We start from the raw sequence: 22952 nt of genomic DNA on the forward strand, positions 1-22952 counted from the left end.
CACAGGCAGTCTCATGAGAAAGTATTTTACCATGAAGAAACCGGACTGGAAAATGCATCTAGTGCGTGGAGTTGATGGAGATGCAAGGGAGGAGCCGGTGAAGAGATCATGCTTCCTTTTAATCTCTTCAGCGTCGAAGTTAGGAGGTTGTTTTGGTTTTTTTTTTTTTTTTTTTTTTAAGATACAGCCTGGGCTAAAATTTTGATTTTTGTTTCGTTTCACGTTAACTCAGTATGTTGTTGGCAATTTAACTTCCACAAAGATCAAGTTAGTTGGTTCTTTGCAGAGACCCTGCTCATTGGCAGTGCAAAGTGAGAAGTTACTCGTGGTTGTGGGCTTTGGGGCAAAAGAATCGAAACATTCTGTTAACCCTCAGTGTTACCATGTGATTCTTGAATTCTTGTGTGTCTTGCGCTCCTTCCTATGGTTACGACTTACAGAGTAAGAATTAGTCACATGCCATTTGCAGTTTTAAGTCTTATGTTAAAACCTTTTCCGGAAGTCTCTAGAATAGGGTGCGGGTAGAATTTAGGTTATTTGGTTCCCAGCACTGTTTGTTGGTTGGAAGCTGAACGTAGAAATTAGGTTTGAAAAAATCTCCGTTCAAAATGGGTTTTTAATTTCAAAAAGGGATTTTCAAAAGCGTGTAATTAATGATTCCAGTTTTGCTTCAGAAAAGTAGTTTATGTAAGCATGCCCCCACTTGTTGCCAGGGTGTCATGCATAGATGAGGATATTACACTTGACTTTTTATTTTTCTAATTCATTTATGTGTTTTTCATATCTTATAAAACGAGTAATCATTTTTTAAGTGCTTCTTTTAAATTGAAGTATAGTTGATTTACAATGTTGTGTTCGTTTCAGGTGTACAGCACAATCCTTTTTCAAATTCATCTCCATTATAGGTTATTTCGAGATACTGACTACAGTTCCCTGTGCTATACAGTAGGTCCTTGTTGTCTATCTATTTTATATATAGTAATGTGTATCTGTTAATCCCAAACTCCGGATTTATCCCTCCCACCACTTCCCCTTTGGTAACCATAAGTCTGTTTTCTATGTCTGTGAGTCTGTTTCTGTTTTGTAAATAAGTTAATTGGTATCATTTTTTAAAAATTCCACATATGATATTTATCTTTATCTGACTTATTTCAGAAGCACTTATTCATTGTGAGGCCCTAGGCTATGCACACTGTATGTATTAATTATGATATAGGGACTGTTATTTTCTCCCATTCTTACTGATGAAGAAATGGATGCAAGGAGAGGTTAAGTAACTTGTCCAAGGTCACACAGCTCGCAGGTGGTGGAGCTGGGGTTCAGATCCAGGCAGAATGACTGGTGGGCACTTCACCACCATGTATGCTGCTTCTGTAGAAATACATTAATGTTTTATGAAGTAAGCCTCTCTTTCTTTGGAAGTGTTATGCTTCTCCTAAGGTCAGTAATTCCCCCAAATTCCCAGGGAATCCCTATTTCTTCATGCCTGGAGACTCAAGATCCCCCTTATGCTAAACTGCAGTGACCAGAAGCTCCAAAGATCGTTGTCACCCGACGAGCACAACTCTGTGGACACTGTTGTCCATCTGATGAACACCGTTTTGTTTTTAACCCGCCTTTTAAGAAAATGTTTCTAATTCCTTGACCAGAGTGATCAAATCTTCAGAAACTTCACTGCCAAGTACCTTTGAGTGTGGCTTGGATTGAGTGATTATATTCTTCTAGACATCTCTAAATTCTTCTCTAAAGATCTGTCATGTCTAGCAAGTAGTTCTGGTTCCGTGTGAATGCAGGAATTCCAAAGCCATGGATTTGCAGGTTAGTGGCCATTTTGGGTTGTGTCATTCTTGAAGTACAAGGGCAGGGATTCTAAGCCAGACTGTGTGACCTTTGGCATATTCGGTAAACTTTCTGTTTACGTAAAACAATTTAGAACCAAGCCAGATACGCAGTTGGCATTCAGTAAGTGTTGGCCATCATTTCTTCGTCATGACCTGGCAGCTGTATCGTCAGTACCTTCATCTCCCCCAGGCTTGTCCTTTGGCTTCCAGCCAGCCATTCCCTCTGTATTATTCTACGAGTCAGGGCAAGGCATAGGTTAGGGTTTGCTGAGGGTCAGAAGGAACCATATTTGCTCAAGTGCCTTTGCCAGCGGAAGGATACAGGCCTCTCAGTCGCAAGTCACCTGTGTGACCGTGCGTGAATCACATCAGCCCTCTTGTCCTCGGTTCGCTTTTCATGCGATGAATATTGTCTGCCTTAGATTCCTCTGGGCTCAATAGAGGGTGCTGTGGTTTTCTCAGTGTCTCTCTAAAGAGGATAAGCCAGTGGTTTGAGATCACTGGGGAAGAGGAATCTTTGTTTCCCACAAAATATATCTTCTTATGTATGGGGTAGTGTACTAAGTACAGTTTCCATTAACTAAGCAGTTGTCATGTACAGGTACTGTGCTAAGGATTAGGCATATCTCACATCATCTTGAGAATTTAACCTTTCTGTTCCTGTGTCTCCATCTATGTTAGCTGGGTATAATGATGCCTCAAACGATTGTGAAAATGAGATGAGATTGTGTGTCTATACTGTTTAGTACTTGTCAGGCAATAAACACAGAATTGCAACTTTTATTGTTATCTTCCTCATCCCCAGTGGCCAGGAACCAGAACAGTTTTAAGAATACATTTAATTGAAAATGCAAATCAAAGCCACAGTGAGATGTCACTTCACACCTATTAAAATGGCTCTTATCAAAACGACAAGAAATAACAAGTGTTGGTGCGGATATGGAGGACAGGGAACCCTTGTGCACTGCTGGAGGGAATGTAAATTGGTGCAGCCACTATGGAAAACAGTATGGGAGTTCCTCAGAAGATTAAAAATAGGACTATCGTATGATCCAGCCGTCCCACTTCGGGGTGTGTATCCAAAGGAAATGAAATCACTATCTGGAAAAGATATCTGCACCCCCATGTTCATTGCAGCATTATGTACAGTAGCCAAGGTATGGAAAAAACCCAAAGTGTCCATCGATGGATGAATGAGTAAAGAAAATGTGATATACATACGCACGCGGACACATGCGGACACACACACACACACACACAGAGGAGTATTACTAACCCATAAAAAGAAGGAAATCCTGCCATTTTTAGCAACACAGGTAGGACCTTAAGAACATTGTGCTAAGTAAAGTAAGTCAGACAGAGAAAGACAAACACCATGTAATCTCACTCGTATGTGGAGTCTAACGTGATCAAACTCGTAAAAACACAGAACAGATGGGTGGTTGCCAGAGGTGGGGAATTGGGGAAGTGGGTGAAGCTTGTCAAAAGCTACAACGATCAGTAAGTGTTGGGGATGTCATGTACAGCACGGTGGCTTAAGTTAATAACACTGTATCGCGTATTCGAAAGTTGCTAAGAGAGTAGATCTTAAAAGTTCTCATCACAAGAAAAAATTGAACCTGCGTGAGGTGACGGATGTTAGCTGAACTTGCGCTAATCATTTCTATATACATGTGATCATGTATATATGTAATCGTTCATATGTATATAATCATGCTGCACACTTAGAACTGTTAGAGTGTTACATGTTAATTACATCTCAATAAAAGTGAGGGGGGGAAAAGCATTCAGAGCAGAAAATCTTCATACAGTTACTCAACACCCACCCCCCACCACTCAAACAAGAAGCAAGCAACTATAGTAGCATGTGAGAATCTACAGTGGATTGAAAAAACAGGGACCAGAAATCCTGCTGGACCCGAAAGCCGTGTCTGGTGGGTGGAAAGAGACAGGTCGAACTTAGACAAAGGTGGAGCAGAGACACAGGTGTCCCGGTGTGTGAACTGTAGCTGGACTTCAGTTAAGCTGTGAGAAGAAATCTGTGCTCTCTCAGCTCAGCCTCTCCATTGTTTGCTTTATGAAACGCTCTTCTTGCAAAGGTCCGACCTTGGCTCAGTTGAACCATGGAACGGGGGACTTGTCCCTACTGGGACGTGAAGAAAGGATCAAAATCAGGGGATGATGGTGACAGCATCAGTATCCCCAGAGAAGATGGATGAATCTGGAGAGATAATTATGAGGGAGATTCAGAGATAGCTGGGCTGGTTCATTTCTTCCTGTCTGCCTGCTTGGGGATTGCCATCACAGCAATAGAAACACAGGATGTTACAGGGGTTCACAAGCAGCCCTGGTCCCTTGGGCCCCAAGGGAAGGACTCTGCTGCTTGAAGGAACTGGATTGAGTTTTTAGGAAGAGGTAGAATTTATTACCTTTCAAAGATACCGTTTATTTTTTAACTTCATTGAGATAGGTTTTTCATAAAGAAATGGTATCTATATTAAGGTGTACAACTTGATGTTTTCATGTATATATATATATATATATATATATATATATATACATTGTGAGAAGATCACCACAGTCAAACTCAATGATTCATCCATCACCTCTACATAGTGACCCTTTCGTGTGTATGGTGAGAAGATTGAAGCTGTATCCTCTTAGAAAATTTCTAGCGTACAATACAGTATTATTAAGTGTAGTCACCATGCGGTACATTAGATCCCCAGAACTTATTCATCTCTCACAGCAGAAGGTTTGTGCCCTTTGGCCAATATCTCCCCATTTCCCCTCCCCCCAGGCCCTGGCAACCACCATCCTACTCTCTGCTTCTTTGAATTCAACTCTTTTAGTTTCCACGTGTGTAAGTCGGGTCATGCAGTATTTGTCTGGGAAGGGTAGTGTTTAAATGGAGAAGATACTTGGATGCCATGTAAATGTGGGCAGAGAACATGAAGAAGGGAATTACAGATGTGACTGTGACTCCAAGAGTCCTGGGAATAGGAAGATTTGGTTGAAAAAAAAAAAGCAAGTCTTTAGTGTGGGCGAAGAGGACAGATGAGTTAGGAAGTGTGGTACCGTGACGAGGCCCTTCCCTTCATCCTGAAGGCATCGGGACGCACGTTCATTCATGCATTTTTGGCTCTGTAGGACCGCGTGTCCCTTTGCCAGAACTACCCTTGGCCATATTTGGTCTAATCACTGACCTTGGTAGAATGTGAGTATCACGTTTTCAGGAGACAACGTTTGTTTTTGTATTTCTGTCCTAACCACTCACTAGACTTGTGACCTTGGGCAAGTCACCAAACCTCACCATCTTAGTTTTTCCACTTTAAATTGATAATCATAAACCCTTCCCCTGCTTCCCTTAGAAATGTTTAGGAACGAAGAATAAAAGAAAAAGTATAAAGCAACTAACTGGCATGATGCCTGGCACATAGTAAGCAATTCAACACGTTTTTATTTTAGTATTCTAAATGCGGGGAGTTATGACCCTCCACTTGCCCCTGTGTTTCTAGATGTGCCTCATTTCTTAAGTTCTCATACAGGTATGTTCTTCGCTGTTTGCAATAACTGCCTTGCGAAGTGTAAATTACTGGAAAATATTTGGATTTTTTTTTTCTATCTAGACTAACTTTGGCCAAGAGTGAGTAGTTCCAAACTTTAGATTCTTAGTCATATTTGGGTCTCCCCCTCTTCTCTTTTCTATTTCTTTCTTTTGTCTTTTATCTCAGCTGGACTTGGTTCTCACTCTTGCTTCTTTGCCCAAAATTCAGCGAAGGAAAGGAAGGTAATTTGTGAAGTGAAGCCTTCTAAGGGTTTATTTCCTGTTAGGGCATCTCGAGCCCTGTTAGGGCTTGTATGGCAAGAAGAAAAGCGGGTACAGCGTCATTTGGCTGATCAGAAACTTAAGTACAGTGTTACGAGCAGAATCACAGAGAATGCTTCTTTATTTTGAGCATGATTCCAGCCCGATTCTTTGGCAGCTTTCAAAGCCTCACTGCAAGGTATGAAAAGATAAGAATCTGGATTATTCATAATGAGAGTTACCAGGCTGCACCCTCATAAAAGGCAATTGCAGAAAACGGCAGGTTAATACAGTGAGTTAACAGATCCCTTGGATTCATTTAGTCTCGCATTTGACCCCCCCCCCCCCCCCCCCCCCGTTTTCTACTTTGAGAACTTGGAGGAGGACTGGGCCAGTTTACTTATTCACTTTGGGATACAGTCTGGTCCTTCCTGAAGAAGCGGAAGCGGGTTTGATGCCGCATCCTGCTGAACATTTTAGATACTGTCTAATAAAGCCGACTTCTGTTTTACTAGATGGCAGTGCTGATCTTGCCTCCAGTCATGGTACCCCAGGCTGAGGGCTTGTCAACTCTCATGAGCTAGAGAGGCTCAGGCCTGGGCAGTGCTTGAATGGAATCCTTCCAAACACAACTCAGGTACCGGAGACTTGGTGGTGGTGATTCAGCGTCTGGCACTGGGTCCCGCCAGGAGCAGCCAGCCGGGGCCTCAACAAGGTGCTTGGGGGGCCCTATGTTAATAGGTGTTTGGAGTAGGAGCGTGATGGCGGGGCTTCTCTTTCCTCCTCTTACAAGAGACTTCAAACAGACTTTCTGCCTGTTTGTAGCCATCGCACTTATTTCAGCTGATTTTGCAAGAGGATCACAGATACCCTTTTCCTCTTGGCTTGTGAAAGTTCCTAACTTTGACCTTCTTTGGCAGGAGGCATCTTCTGGGCGCCTTACAAATGAAAAAGGTTATTCATAACTGCAAGTGAATATAGGGTTTGCGGACCCTTTTTCTGCTTCCCAGCTTTCCTTTGGGGGTGGGGCTTGTAGCACAATGCCTCCTCCTGTCTACAGCCTTCAGGTATTATTTCTGTGTCCAAGTCTCCTGTGGTAGGTGCATGAGATGGTGTTTGAACCCTGCAGCACTAATGCTGGTGAATCATGGCATGGTGGAAGAACACGGTTGCGTAACTCTGTTCTCCTTCATCCCAGCTCTTCTAAAAATAAAAAATAAAAAAATTAAATGTTTAAAAAAGAAGGAAATGGCATTTGCCATCTTTTCTCCCAAGCAAATATGCTCTAATGGATTGCCTACACACACACACACACACACACACACACACACTCACTCACTCACTCACACACACTCCCAACCAACCTGTACTCATGTCTTTGCATTATTTGTTAGATTTTAAAGCAAAGAATATATGACTATTAAACGTCATAGCATCCTCTGTGTAGCTTAAGGAACATGAAATCTTGTCAGTAAAGATTTGGGAAACGTGGCATTGGGAGTACATCTAGAGGATGGAGGTTCAAGCTGGTGTGGGACAGTAAAGAAATTGCAGTGGTCCCGGTTGGGGAGGGAATGCTGGGTGGTGGCCTCATCTTTCTCCACCCGCACAGGTGGAGGTGACACTGCTCACGGCCCTGTCTTCTTCTTCAATTAGGACAGCGATGACGATAGGGAACTTTGACTTTTCCGTTTCCTGTCCCTTTTGCTTTTAACTTGAACACGTAGTTTTGGAGAGTCGTAGGAGTGAGATGGTCTCTGCTCCAGTTTTTCACCATGTCTATCCAGCTGTTGTCTCATAAACTCACTTGCAGAGGCTGTGCAACATTTGGAGAAAGCCATGCCCTCTCTAAATATCGGCTGGAATGCCCTCAAAGTGTAGGACACTTTACAGAGCTGTCAGAACTCTTGAGGATGGGTGATGCTCCGTAGAACCTTTCTCTTCTGGGTCACTGATTCAAATCCGCTGTCCCAAATGATCTAAGGCATTGCTGTCGGCCCCGCCTACGTTTGGGGGGTGGAGTCAAGTAAATCAACTACCAATGACTGCTCAGAGTCTACACCCTTATTTGCAGTATCACAGATTAGACCAAAGAGTGACTGGTGCAAAGAGACAATTAAAGGCTCTCTGATGATTTTTTGTTGGTTGTTGTTGCCCTCTGTGTATTAAAGTTCTGATAAAGTATGTTTTTGTTTGTTGTTTACTTATGTCACCAGTAACATGACTTGAGGGTCTGCTATAGTGCTATCTTTCACTGGGTACCTAATATTTACACAATCGTTAGAATTGGAATCTTTCCTTGGGTGTCTAATATTTTCATATTCATAATCACTGAAATCCCGCTGTGAGATTAGCTCACTTTTCCATTCTCCTGTGATAACCAAGTGCTCTAGTTGTAAATTATATACATATACACATATATATGTATGTGTGTATGTGTATATATACATATGTATGTATATTTGTTTGCATTCTTTTTTTTTTTTTTTTTTTTTTTTTTTTGCGGCACGTGGGCCTCTTACTGTTGTGGCCTCTCCCGTTGCGGAGCACAGGCTCCGGACGCGCGGGCTCAGCGGCCATGGCTCACGGGCCCAGCCGCTCCGTGGCATGTGGGATCTTCCCGGACCGGGGCACGAACCCGTGTCCCCTGCATCGGCAGGGGGACTCTCAACCACTGTGCCACCAGGGAAGCCCTTTTTTTGCATTCTTGTTGGAGAATTCACTGCCTTGGAATGTTGTTGGTTCTGTGCAAATGCTTCTAGTTCTGTCAGCCACCATCATTTCTTTTCTTAAGGTAACCCACAAACCTGCTTTTCATCCTGCACTGGAATGCTTACCGTGTCCAAAGCAAGGGGGTGATGGAGTTTCCCTGCATACTTATTTCTGGGTCTTGCTCCAGAGCAGTTGTCAGATTGGGTTCCATGAGGAGCAATCGTGTTTAGATGGTAGCTAGTTGCTGGAGTTGAACCAAGATAGCAAATTAGCGTAGGGGGAAAAGGTGCTCTGGAGGTGTCTGTAGAGGTTGAGAAATAGAGGAGAGAACATGTCTTCTTTCCTACTAAGCTTCCCATGCAGCTTTTTATTGCTGGCTTTTCCTTCCACCCTCATCTACGCAGTGACTGTTGATTAGCCTGTGAAATTATCTGAGAAACAGGTTTGATCTTGCGGGGTGCGGAGAGTCTAGGAAAAGAAACTAGAGGAAGGGTGGCTGACTCAGAGCTGCCTTTGAAGCTGGAAATGGGACAGCTTCTCGGGGCAGACAGGAAGTCAGCAGCCCTTCTCCACTGGCCAATAGGGAACGTTGAAAACCTCGCACTAGAATGAGATGCACTCTGAACTGCTATAAATGACCTGTGGGAAGAAGAAACATGCGTTCAGCATTCGCAAGTAGTTTGAAATGGTTTCAGATAGAGGAGTACGTGGATGTATTTTGTGTTCCTGTCCCAGTTCCTTCTTAGAAAATCAAAAATGAGTTTGAGCCTTAAGAATAGCTAATTAGTAACATCCTTGCATCTTAGCTCCACTAAAATTATTCTGGCCAAATGATTGAAAGCTCTGTTTATATAAAATTGTGTCCGGTGGAATCTTATGAGAATCTCAGAATACAGATAGCAGCCTAAGACAAGCTGGCAAACTTTTCTTGTAAAGGGCAAGATAGGAAATATTTTAGGCATTTCAGTCTCTGTCACAAGTACTTAACTCTGCTTTGTGGCCTAAAAGCAGCCAGGTGGTACGGAAGCAAATGAAGGTGACTGTGTTCCAATAAAACTTTATTTGTGGACGCTGAAACTTACATTCCATGCAATTTTCACATCACAAAATATTTTTTTGTTGTTCTCCCAACTGTTTAAATAAGTAGCAACCATTCTTATCTCATGGGCTGGACAAAAACAGGTGATGGGCTGGATTTGGTCCCTGGGCTAAAGTTTGCTGACCCTTGACCTAAAATGCTGCAGTGCCTCATATTTTTTGAAGACCTCCATGTATCAGTACTGACCTCAGGTACTGATCTCATCACCAAGTGTGTTATGTAAAACAAAATTGTCTGTTTTCTCCTACCGGGTTGCTTTCTGTTTGTGTGCGTGTTTACTCACACCATATTTTATGTAAACACATTGGTGTTTCTTAAAATATGGTAAATGTGTTTTTTGAACATTGGCTACCTTGATCAACAATGCCAAACATAGCATACCTCATAGGATGCCTCACCCCCCCAAATATAAGCACCTGCCGTGAACTTGAGATGTAAATAGCTCGAAAGTTACAAACATGCTGATGTAAAATGTAATTTGTAAATAACAGATGGCACGTATTTACAAGGAATGGGAGGCACTGCTGAGAATGAAGTCATCTGGAACCAAAAGAATGGAAGATGTGTCAAAACTGTCCAGGTCCCCAGTCACCATGAAACTAACTAGCATGCTGCCAAACTAGCGACCCAGAGCCCGTCCCCCTGACCTTCTGAGTGCCCAGCTCGGGCTGGGGTCTGTGGCGTGCTGACCACAAGGAGACTTCAGCCCCTGGGGCAGATCGGGGCATAGATAGCAGCCAAGGCAGAGAGGGAGGCAGTGTATGCCTTGGCTCCTGTTAGCTCACAGGGCCATTGATTTCGTCTGTTGAAGGACGATAAATGGGATGTGTGCAACTGAGCCGTAAGTGCCTGGTTTTATCACTCGCCTTCACACTGGCATCTTCGAGCTGCATCTTTACTGTAACTCCAGCCTAGCAGTCAAGTACAGCACCGCGTTATCCAGGGCCAGGCAATTGTCACATCTGTTCTAAAGGAAGTGTTGACTCAACCCAGCCCAGGAAACCACCACCAAGAGTAAAAGGTCTCCAGAGATTGGATGGAACCTTTTAAGTTATTTACACAAGCATTTGGCCTGGAACTTGAGTCACAGTTGATCCTTGCTTCTTACAAGGGAAATTCTTTTATTTATTCATATTCTCTCCCCCTCCCTCCCCCTTTCTCTTCCTCTCCCTCTCTCTTTCTCTCTCTCTCTCTCTCTTTCTCTCTCTCTCTCTTTCTCTCTCTCTCTCTCTCTCACACGCACACACACACACACACACACACACACACACACAATATCTACTTGAATCTTACTATTCTATAGCTGCTAAAGGATCTACTTGTATCTTCAAACAGGATATCTTAAGGGACATTGCTCCAATCATGATTGAGAAACTGTTATAAAAATAAGAGCAGTCTGTCCTCACTCCTTAGTCGTGTTGGGACACACCTCTGAGGTTCAGGCAGTGGAATCGGAGATGAAAGACCTGAATCTGGTTTTTATGATTTTGATGCACGGAACAGGTAAAAATGGCTATCAAGTCAGCATGTATAGGTAACAAAGTGGACCTAGGTCCCTGGTGCAGTTCCCAAAGGGGATCCCATCAGTCATTACAAAGTTTTTACCGACCAGCAGTGAATATGACGATAAGCGTGTTTGACTCACATGGTAGATGCCTTGAGGGGTGGGATAGAGGGAGGGTCAGAGGGAGACGCAAGAGGGCGGAGAGATGGGGACATATGTATATGTATAGCTGATGCACTTTGTTATAAAGCAGAAACTAACACACCATTGTAAAGCAATTATACTCCAATAAAGATGTTTTTTTTAAAAAAAGGGATTTGTATTATAACGTCATATACATAGTGTCGTGCGCTAAGGGTCTGTTTCTCTTCTTTTTTTGTGACGATTTAAAATCTAGTTTACAGTGATTTAAATATCATGGGAGTCAGAAAAGCAAATGCCCTTTAGTGATTGATTTCACAGCACTTTATAAGTTCTAATAAATGAGGTTTTAAAATTCTGGCTGAGACCTTAGTTGATTTTTCGGAAGGTGGGGAAGTGTTAGTATGGACCAACTTTGTTCTCATACGCATGATTAGGCCAGGGAATTATTATGGAATAATTCGTAACAATTCATATCAAGATGAATAATTCTTTTTAAATATATATTTTTTAAAGATTTATTTATTTATTTATTTGGCCGTGCCAGGTCTTAGTTGCGACATGCCGAACTCTTAGTTGCAGCACGCAGGATCTATCTAGTTCCCTGACCAGGGATCGAACCCACGTCCCCTGCGTTGGGAGCGCGGCGTCTTATCCACTGCGCCGAGGGAAGTCCCCCAAGATGAATATGTTCTTTGCACTAGGGTTGTCTCTCCATCCCAAATATTTGAAGTTATTTTACCTGTTTGCATTCATTTTGAGGGTGAAATTTGGAGGCCAGTTTATACATCTTCATCATCTGTTCTCTCTTCAGTAGTTTGACTAAAATTTCCCTTGTGTTCGTACAAGTTCCTAAACCTTTTCTGCCCTGTGCTTCTACCTTTAATTATCTTCTTTGGTGTGGCTTTGTCTGAAATGCTGTGAAAGGGCTGGAGTTTGTTACACGATTATGTAATTTGATTTCCCCCGTGTTGGGTCTGAAAAAGATGTTACACACATAAATGACTTTTTTTCCTTCAACCCAGCAGAAAAATTGCAAGGATTCCAGTAGCTAATTTTGAAATGTATAGAGCCAGCTTAGTAAACATTTGTTGCAAACTTAAATTTGAGTCCTCTACTTTATTTTGCTGAAGTGTGTTTGTGAGAACTTGCTCATGGAAGAATAGGTTTGTGTGTATGTACATTTTTTTAAAGGACACTTATTAGTATGTCTTTTGCTTAAATGAGGAGCTCACTGTATAGATTCTCTGAGACTTGAGTACCTGAAAGTTGAGTCCCTGTTCTCCAGGTATTTGGTGAAACGTGGTAAATTATTTCAACAAAGGTTTGTGACTCTGCGGAGTTGCCGCTACTCTGATCTCCTTTGCTTGCTCTGTTTTGGTCTTGAATGCACCTAACTTTTCTCCTCTTCCCCACCGTATCTTTCTCCGCACGATCTTTTCATTGTCATCTACAGACCTTCTGTCTGCCTTTCCAGCCAGCAGCCAGACCCTTCTTGGCTGATCAGTCTATGACTCTGGGAGCTCTGAAGGTAGCACTTAAAATACATAACAGTTCCCTTTCCTACATTAAAAAGCCATAAAACCTTCATGGAAAATAGCTAAGAGGACGTATACAGTAGGAGGAGAGGCTCTTTGCTCCTGCAGGCACCTTGCAACGGGACTATTTTTCTTATATGATATAAATGAAATCTTCACTCTGCCCACTTTTACACCTACGCATGTACTGAGCGTCTCCAAGGAGACAAGGAAACCCGGAGTCCAGTGATGGTGGTGAATCCTCCTCGGAGACAGCAGGCTGGAGTCTCAGGCAACTCTCCCAGGCGTCTTGGCTTCCAGATGCCCCTCTCAGACAGCCTCTCTTCTCAAGGCTCTTGCAGGCAGGCTTTCTCGAACACGCCTCTCCCTTCCCAGATGAAATAGCCTGTCCGTTCCATCTGAAGGGCTGGTCGTGGTGAGTTCAGTAGACAGAAGGCTACTGAAGGGATAAGAAGGGTGGGTGCAGTAGGGAGGTGAGATCGGAGGGGTCCATCTTTCCCAAGATCTTTTCTTGGTCACCCGTTTCTTTATCTGTGCGTATGTTTCATTTCCTCCCTCTGGACCTCTTAGGCACGAAGCCACCACGCGACCTTACGTAGCGTCTTAAACATATTCTTTGTGACAACGGTACAGTCATGAGCTCGGTTTAGTTAGATTGTCCTTTGAGGAGAAGTACTCCTCTTGCTGATTCAACATTTTTAGACATCTTTTCGTGAACAGTAGCCCCCTTGACCACTCTCATTGCCCTTCCCCTGAGTTTGCTGCATGGGAAACCCCGTACCATCTTGCCTTTCCCCACTGCACCGTGTCACTCTAACTTTTCCTAGAACCATAAACACTGTTCTCTTATGTAAATGACATCTGTTCCTCTTTGAGGAGCACGCTACCGTCATTAGCCCATTTTTCACACTTTCTAAGATTATAGTGTCAGGTCTTTTCGATGCTTTGACCCCGTCTCTGTGTGAATCTTCTTTCAGGCCCAAATAATGAGTTATCATGTAGCAATGATTATTGATGTGATCCCCAGTAAATCTTGTTTTGTCTCTAAACTCCAGGCACATCATTTAATGAGCCTTCTCAACATCTTGTCCATATGTACGTTTTTGGTTCTCAGCTGAATTGATTCAAATAATCTAACTTCTCGTGTGATTTTCTAGCACAATGTCTGCAGATTTCAGTGTTCCGTGGCCAGTCCTGCTGTCCTCTTTGGAAAGGTGGGGCTAGCAGTTATTCCTGTTAAGTCCTTTGTCCCTGAATGACTGCATGAGGGTTTATTGATGACACACTTTTTTATTTGAGCTTTCAAAAAAGATTGGTCAGTCATTGGTCAGTGTTCTGCCTTTGGAGGAGTCTCGTTTTCTCCTCTGGTTTTATCTCCAGTCGATAGCACCTCCCCAGTTTCTAGCTTTAAATAAAAACCAGCCCATGATGTAAGCTCAGAAGGCCCCATGTGTGTTTGACACAGTCAGTTTTATTCACAAGCGTGTAAGGTACCCTTTGAGTGGACTTAGGGGTCACATTGGCCAAGATTTTTTCTTACGTAGTCCATCAAGGTCACCCTGTTTTGATCTCCCTTCACAAATAACTTCACCCACAGTGTGGGCCACCACTTAGCTTTTCCTCTTTATTTGGACTCAGATGAGCTGAAAGTGTTACTTTCAACTCGAGTTGCCTAGCTCCCACGAGAAGAATTGGAGGAGTATGAAGGTACCTTTGAAAGGAGCCCTTCATTGTCTCCGAAGTCTCTGGCTTTGCCCAGGTTCCTGCTGGCCTCTCTCTGCCCTCCTTCCTCAAAGTCCCAGTCATTCATACTGCCTTTCATGTCAGATTTATGGTAGGAATCGAGTGTCTGCTCAGATGGACTGCTAGGCCTGAGGAACTGTGGATGGAATTGGCGAACTCTAAGAAAATGTAAACACATTCTGGAAAGTTTTCCAACTTAGACTGGTGGGAAGTTTGGTTTGCTGTTTCTTTTGCCCGGAAGTGGAAAAGTCAAGATCTCATCCTCATGTGTCCTTCCTAGAATACTTTTTTGCGAAGGAGGCCCTGAACCTGTGTAGTAACACAAACGTTTTCCTTCCATTTTTCCTTCCAGGCACTTCAAGTGGCAAGACAGCTTCTTCTCCAGCAGCAACAGCAGCAAGTTAGTGGATTAAAGTCTCCCAAGAGGAATGACAAACAACCAGCCCTTCAGGTAGCAAGTCTTTTTTTTTCCTTTTTTCTTCTTTTTTTTCCTTTAAGTTGATGATACACTTTGGGACAGCCGATAAGCCATTCAGAAGTGGATTGTGTTGAGAATTGCAAATCCCGTAAGGAAATCTTCTGCCAAAAAAGTTCATTTTTTTATTTAACACTAGAACATGACATTTGGGGGGCAAATGTCTCTTCAACCAACATTTTTGTTGTTGGGAGTAAACAAATCTAATGGGACACTTTACTCGGAGGCTGAGGAGTTGTTGGCATGGGTTGCTTATTAGGCAGTGTGGCTTACCAATGAGGAAAAGTCCATAGTACTCACATATGTCACTCATTCTCTTGTGATCTGTCTGGAAATGGGACACACACACGTGCGCGCGCGCGCGCACACACACACGTTACTTTAGTGCAGTGGTTTTCAGCCGGAGTGCTTTTACCCCTCAAAGCACAGTGGGCAGTGTCTGGAGACATTTTCGGTTCTCACAACTTCGGGGGAATGGGTGCTACTGGCATCTAGTAGAGGGAGACCGGGGAGGCTGCTAACATCCTACAACGCACAGGAAAGTATATCCCACAAGAGAGAATTATTCAACACAAAATGTCAATACTGTCAGGAACGTATGGGGATTAAGGAAGATACAGTATCTTTAATACACCTAGTAATGAATGTAATACCTACTCCATTATTCACTGGCTGTTTTCCAAATATTTCTGAATCATTAATAAAGATTGGCAAGCATTTTTTTATGTAAAGATACTCCAAAAGACTGTTTTAGCAGCTTCTCATTTCAGGCACATTGAGGGCAGGGTTTAGTGGAGTGGAAGAAGTGAGTTCATAAAAATCTACTCTGAATCTTTGACTTGGAGTAGAAAATTGTCATAGACATTTTAAAGAAACTTGACATGGAGTATCCCATGCTCCATCCCACGCTCCCATCCAGTACAGGGAGGGCACTTGCAGGTACCAAGTGGCTCAACTACTTTCATAGCTAAGAGTGGGCATCCCCCCAAATGGGAAGCAAAGATGAGTTTGCTTTCTGGAGAGGAGTTTGTAAGTGGGAGCTGGTGGGTATAACTTGATGCCGATTAAGATGATCACAAGGTCAACCGAAATTCTAGCTTGGGTTGACTTTTCTCAGATCAGAGAGAACCAGTATACCAGCACCCAAATTATCCTACAAAGATCAAACTGACCTTGGGCCACACGTTCTGGTTGCTTCTACGTCTGCTTGGAAATTGTCACCGTCTAGAGGAAGTTCAGCGTGATAGTAGTAGCACTTTACTGGCAGAGTTGAATGACAATGTGCATTGTTTACTAACACTTCCAAAAGCATTTTATTTGGTCAGCCACCACCAACCCGTATGCCTTTTCATGTGTGTGAATGCTGGGGACACTTTTAATGAGGTCCAGTGCCACTGAGGTCCCATGTCAGGTGCTATAAGCAGTGCTTTGTTGTGCAGATGTCTTAAGAACAGCTCTGGAGGATGAAATATGACTGTGTTGACCTTTCAGCTGTGAGCTTATTTGTCAGGATTCAAGTAAGTTGAAAGGATCAAACTGAACAGTTTCCGTAGTCAGACTGGGAATTGTGCTTCAGAGGTCAGCAGCGGAGGCCACATTGCAGATTCCAGAACATAGCCAATTGTTGGTACATATTAAAGTACTGGGGCATCTCCTGCAGACAGAGACACAATTAAAATTCTAATTTATTAATGTATACAGGGAGCTAGCCCAGCCTGTCATTCAGTGATTCAAATGACTGTCCGTTCTTTTTGCCTCCCCCTTGGAGCTCTCACAGCCTTAAAAATACTATGAGTCCTCTTGAATTTATCAGACCTCGAATGCGTTGGAAAAATAACAATATGTTATTCGGGGACAGAATCTCACATATCGTAGTGCTTTGGTTAGAGAGAATTTTCAAAAAGGACACACGTACGTGGTCTAATGAACTGCTCTTCAGTATTGAATATCATTTGTAATCTTTTAGACTAGACGTATTTTCTAGATGCTTTGTAAAAAACATAGGGCGGGCTTCCCTGGTGGCGCAGTGGTTGAGAGTCCGCCTGCCGACGCAGGGGACACGGGTTCGTGCCCTGGTCTGGGAGGATCCCACATGCCGCGGAGCAACTGGGCCCGTGAGCCGTGGCCGCTGAGCCTGCGCGTCTGGGGCCTGTGCTCCGCAACAAGAGGGGCCGCAACAGTGAGAGGCCCACGCGCCGCGATAAAGAGGGGCCCCCGCTCACCACAACTAGAGAAAGCCCTCGCACAGAAACGAAGGCCCAACACAGCCAAAAATAAAAATAAAAATAAATAAATAAATAAATAGAAATATAGTAAGCCCATTACATGTTAACACAGATAGCATATTAAAAAAAAAAAAAAAAACTTTAAAAAACATAGGGCATTTTTAGGTAACTTCTTTTCCAAGGTGAGTGAAGTTCCTTTAGGGCTAAATATATGAAGTCAAGTTTTAGGGGGTTTCCTTTGGAGGGCTCTTCTTCTTCTTGCCCGTTACAAGTCTTTTAGCCCCCAGGAGAGTATGATAGAGAGGGCTTTGTTTTTCTTGGCAAAGGACAGCGTCAAAACCAGCCTATCGCATTCTGCGGAGCGCTTCAGTCTGTATGAAAAGTGTGGGACGAGGGGGCCATCTTGGATGCTGGTTTTGCTAAAGAAGATGTTTTGAGTCCTTTCCTGCCCCCTCAGTGGGAGAGTTGACAAGCAAAGAATTTAGACCAGTCTTAAGAGTTGATTCCGGGGTTGGGTGGAGGGGAGAGTTGGTTGACTTGTGTGTGTGTATGTGTGTGTGTGTGTGTGTGTGCGCGCGCGCACGTGTGTGTGTCTGTACGTACGTGTGTACACACATGCAAGTGCATCGTAGACTGTTGTCTCCTCAGCTGCCTGGTAGGGTCATGCAAATTCACTAAGTTTTATTGGGTTGGCTGGCCTTCCACAAACAGAGAGGAAAAATTACGAACCTAGGCCACATGGCATATTACCTTGTTATAAAAATACTTAGGTAGACCTGGTGATTCATGGAAGGAATAACCTTCACATTTAAATCTATCTTGTCGAGCCATGTCCTTGCTGGGGCATCTCAGCCAGAGCGGCTCTGACATGAAAGGGAAATCCTACAGCAAATCTTAACAGTGTGGTGTTCATCTCTGATCTCCTTACCCTTCCTTCTACACCGAGAGACCTATTTTAGCAAATTTCAGATCTTCCGCATAGAGGAAGGCTTGACAGGGAAGAAGGATTTGATCTGCTGATAGCTTGAGGAAAAAAAAAAAAAAGAAAGAAACCCAAATCCCCAAATATACTGTGACTCATATTTTAAGCAAATCTCACACTTCCCTGCTTTATGTTTGGCAGTGCTCTCCAGTTTCAGAGGCTGATGATACAAACAAAAGAAAATGGAAAGTTAGAGGAGGCTATAAGTGGTTACTCGACAGAGATCATAAAATGTAGTCAAACATCACCAATTTGGACTAATTTCAGCGAAATGAGAGTAAATAAGTGAGACGTGACGCTCTTTGCAAATACACATACTGAACTAAATCCGAACTGGTCGTGTTCTTGGGTGACACTGTAGTTTATGGTGAAGGCATGAATTGGGGACAGATATTGCTTCTGAAGTTCTTGAAAAATATCCTACTTAGTAACCTAAATAGCTCCTTACTTGGTCTATTAATTTGCTTTGCAAATTTTTTTATGAATGGTACAAGTGAAAATTGGAAATTGGCCCCGTGATAAATTCAGCTTCAGAAGGATCTGAATTAATTAAATGCAACTCAGTGAACGTTTCTAGAACTCCCACAGCTTGCAGGGCATCAAGCTGCTGTTCAGAGATGTAAAAATGTCTAGGAGACCAAACCCTGCCTGCAGGATGCTTGAGCTGTGAAAGAATTAACCAGGTTTTGCCACAGAAAGAAAATTATATGTGAGTAAAAATAGTAGGCTTCCTTTTATAAATATTTATATACTTCTGAAGATTGCTAAAACAAGTGAAATAAATGCTTCACAGTGCAGGTGCGCTCATAACCTCGAAGATGTGTAACTTTCCCGGCTGAAGATTAATTTGTGAGCAATTTTATTGATCACATTTTGGAACTTTGACCACCGTTTCTGGGTAGTCGTTCATTTGGGTTCTCTAAGCATTTTAGTTGTTGGCACAAGGACATAAACTGGAAGGAAATCAAATGACACGTTTTCTCCTAAGAAAGTAAAAGTACATGTGTATTCTGGCAGCATTCAAGTTAAGAAAGAAAGTAAACCTTGTGTGTTGCTTACCGAGGAGAGCTGACCACCATTTCAGGCCGTGTAGAAGGAATTTGAGCTTGAAAGCCGTCATCTGATACTTTTCTCTCCTGTCCCATCCCCTCCTTCCAAGGTTATCTCATGTGCAAGCCCCTCACACAAGGGGGCCGTTTCACTGGAAGGAGGGCTGGTGGAATTCACTGGAAGGGTCTGCCTTTTCTTCCGGTTGGAAGCTCAGGATGGTAATGAGGACTCCTGCTTTAAGTGGAGGAAGTTAAAATGCAAGATTCAGCAGGTGTTTTTTTCCACATTTTTATTTGCAGTTATATAAAACGTGCTTTAGGCAGCATTTTGCTTGGCATTAATGCCACATACAATCTTAGTACCTAGTCTCATTTCCACGTTATTCACTGAGGAATAAACTGGTAAGAGGAAACCTTTAAAGGAAACTACGATTTTGTGGTGGATAGTGAAATGGAATGGTTTGGAAATACTGACCCTTAAAAGATATCCCTATGTGCTGAATTAGTAAAGTGCATAATAGTTCAGGAGAGGGAGGCAGATTTTTTTTTTTTTTGGATGTTTGCAGTTAACATTGTCTAGAATGTGCATCCCTGGCATGAGATTGATATGAAGTGTTGACATTTTGGTACCTTTTAAGATTTCGTTGTTATCACACAAGTTTGGAGAATCCCCAAAGCCTCAAAAATAAGTCTGGATGAGAAACGATAAAATAGAAATGATGCTTTAAAATGGTTATCAAGTCTTTCCGATTATGCGCACCGTTAAGAATATGATAGAAACAGGATCCCCTCCTAGAAGAACGCACGTGCACACAGAATTTTGTGTCAAGGGTTTCATGAAGCTCAAGAAGTCCATCTGTTTGCCCAGGTTCAATACTGTTGCTGGAAAAAATTTTTTTTTCCAAAATAATGTGTTTTGTCCTTGCCGCCAGAGTCCTCATGTGAGTTGTGATACGATGAGTTCCCTCATTTTTGCTTTTCAACTTCAGCTGTATGTAAGGTGATCCTGTGTCTGCCCAGGACAACCTTAGTCTATGCCTGTTGACTGAGTGTATTTATTAATAACTCTCACTCTTAAAAGTATCCCAGTTTGGACGTTTAATTATATGGTCACTTTGCTTACATGCATCTAAACATTAAAATGCAAATGTGATGCTGCTCTTTGAAGTGTGAGCGTGTGTTTGTCACCACGTGCTTATGTCCCTGTCTGCAAAGATAGTTAAGGTTTATGGACCAGCCCCATGGCTGCTCTGTGGTGTAGAACTATCGTGAACCATTCTATGGATGAGGAAAAGTGAAACTTCCGAGAGGTTAAGTGACTTGCTACAGAGCACACAGGCGGTGACAACGCCAGGCTGGAAAGCCAGGTGTTTTAAGACCACCGAAAACCAGTGTGTTATCAGGAAGTTAATTACTGCTTCTCCTTCAACGTGTATTTACTCAGCATCCACTGAGTGCCATGTTTTCCATCAATAAGCAAATTATTGTATTTTTCATAGCGTAAGCAAAACTAAAGCCCAACCAGCAGAAACCAATTTCCACTGTAAATATCTGGATTTCAATTAAGAGGAATAAGATCTGCATAATTATCCTAATTGTCGCTGTGTGTGTGTGTGTGTGTGTGTGTGTGTGTGTGTGTATCACAGCAGCGAACAAGGGCAAAGAAAACGTTATTTCTTATTCTCTAGCCTGAAATGCTCCTGTGAGCTTCCATGTGCTGGAACATGGAAATAGTATGTTATGATCATTGTTGGGGCTAGGAGGTTGGGAGGAACAGGGGGAAAAAAAAACATACTTGACTGGTCAAAAATGTGTAAATTGCTGACAAAATGACACATGTAATTAAGAGTGCTCCTACCATTTTACCTTGTGGTTTACACCTCCAGTGTTGAAAAAGAGAGCAACTCCCACCTTGCTAATTACCTTTATCACTGAAATGCTAGGGTTGGAGTCATTAGTTCCATGTGCATTTAATTAGAGGAAGGCTGAAATTGGATTTAACTTATTACTTTTTCATGGATCACTTTCTTGTCATCACTTCAAATTGGATTGCAGCCCCAGGTAACTAATTATGAGAGCCACAAGATCAAGAGTGAAAAAAAAGGTAATTAGGACTAACACTGTCGGACCCTTGCTGGTCTTCCACTTGTGCTTCGGGAAAAGGGGGGGAAAAAAAAAAAAAAAAGAAAACCAGACCAAGCTGTATTTGGTAGTATTACAGATTAGGGAGTTAGAAGTGTGTACAGTTGCCGAGCATCATGGAAGTCTGCCACCACCCAGAGTGGTTTCTCTGATAGACAACTGAGTTGAATATGTCAAGTCGACGTGGTTCCACAATCAGATCCCTAATACCTCGATTAAACTTGTAAAAGCAACAGATTGCTTGTAGGTATGAGGCATCTCAACAACTGTGTCGTCTGAGGCCTCACATACGTGATTACAACAAAGCTGTCAAGATGCCTCTGAGCCAAAGTATGGAATATTTTAAGTACAGGGAGTTAGAATTGAATGAACGTATTAACGTTCCAGAAACATCATTCATATCTGACAGGAAGACATATCAGTCGGCACAACAGTAAGGTTTAGGGTTTATATATCAGGAATTTTCGTCAGAGTTTCCAGCCGACCGTTTACTTTGCTTCTGGTAGGTTCCCCACCCCGCCCCAATGTTGTGGATGGGCTTGCTGACGTTCTGTTTCTCCTTCCGCCCCCGTCGAAAATGCTTTAAAACAAATGATATTGTTTCCATGTGCAGAGCAGAATTCAGAACTGCAAGCAATCAATTTTATTGACATCGTCTGAAAAAAATGTTGATGACAGTTGGAGGATGTGAAAGGATTGGATTTTTAAAGTTGCCAGTGCTAAGTGTGGCCAAAAAAAAAAAAAAGAAAGAAAGAAAGAAAAAAAAAAAAGAAATGTAATCTCATTAAAAAAAAAAAAAAGCCTCTAAGTTAGACTCTCCTAAGAAGGGCTTCTTCTTTGGTAGACGGTGATAGCATGATGAGAAGTCTTGCTATCAAGCCTGCTGGTTGCCTTGACCGGGGAAAGAAGCTTCCCAGAGAAGTGAATCACCAAGCAAAGATGGCTAGAGTTTTCTTAAGTTGTTTAAACTTTGTTTTAATGTTCTGTTAATGTAAGCAAATAATCATGATTCCGTCTTGGGTGACTTTCAAACCTGGGTAAGTGAGGCTTGCTCGTCATTTTCCAAGGAGTCTAGGGAAGTGTAGACCGTGATGTGCCCACCCAACAGAGGCCAGACCATGCATATTCCCGAAGTGAGAAAATACTCTTCCTGGAATTATGAGTCCTTTTCCTGTGTGAACCTTCTAAGCAAAATCTCAAGACCCAAAATAGTAATCATCAAGCCTAATGCAGAAAATTAAAGGTTTTTTTTGGTGGAACATCTTAAGTTGATTTAGAATTTTTGTACACAATATTCGTCTGTGGTTGAAAGGGGCCATGCCGAGGTCAAGTGATGTAGTGTTTTCCATTTTTCCATATGAGCCTCACAGTGTGTGATAAAAGCAAACTCCTTTATTTTGTAAGTCTGCAGGAATTTCTGATGAAGTGCAGAGGTCACGTTCCCTGTCAATTTGAGTAGCCAGCATTTTTTAACTACTGTTTTTTTCTTCCTTTTTTGTGTGCCTTTTCTTCCCTCCCCCCACCTCACCAGAAACCATGGCACTTTTCTGACACATGCACAGTGAAGTCCTCCAATCTGAAACTCATTAGCACACAGCATTGGACCCTGTCCAGTGGTTAGAAAATTTCCTGAAGCCTAGAATAACAGCATTTGGTGCAAGCACCAAGGACCAGAAGTGACAATGGGGGTAGT

General features: G+C 42.6%; 1 protein-coding gene across 10 annotated transcripts in view; it reads left to right on the forward strand.

The window, feature by feature from the left end:
- FOXP1 (forkhead box P1) overlaps positions 1-22952 on the forward strand; it is a 227780-nt gene that overhangs the window by 66780 nt on the left and 138048 nt on the right. For 9 of the 10 annotated variants that reach the window (XM_065885422.1, XM_065885417.1, XM_065885416.1 and 6 more), the window contains one exon: positions 14739-14837. In XM_065885422.1, coding sequence (XP_065741494.1) covers positions 14739-14837 — 99 coding nt within the window. The remainder of the gene's footprint in view (positions 1-14738; positions 14838-22952) is intronic. The other variant, XM_065885421.1, reaches the window with a different exon arrangement.

This window comes from Phocoena phocoena, chromosome 10 (assembly GCF_963924675.1).
Source record: "Phocoena phocoena chromosome 10, mPhoPho1.1, whole genome shotgun sequence".
Classification (NCBI taxonomy): Eukaryota; Metazoa; Chordata; class Mammalia; order Artiodactyla; family Phocoenidae; genus Phocoena; species Phocoena phocoena.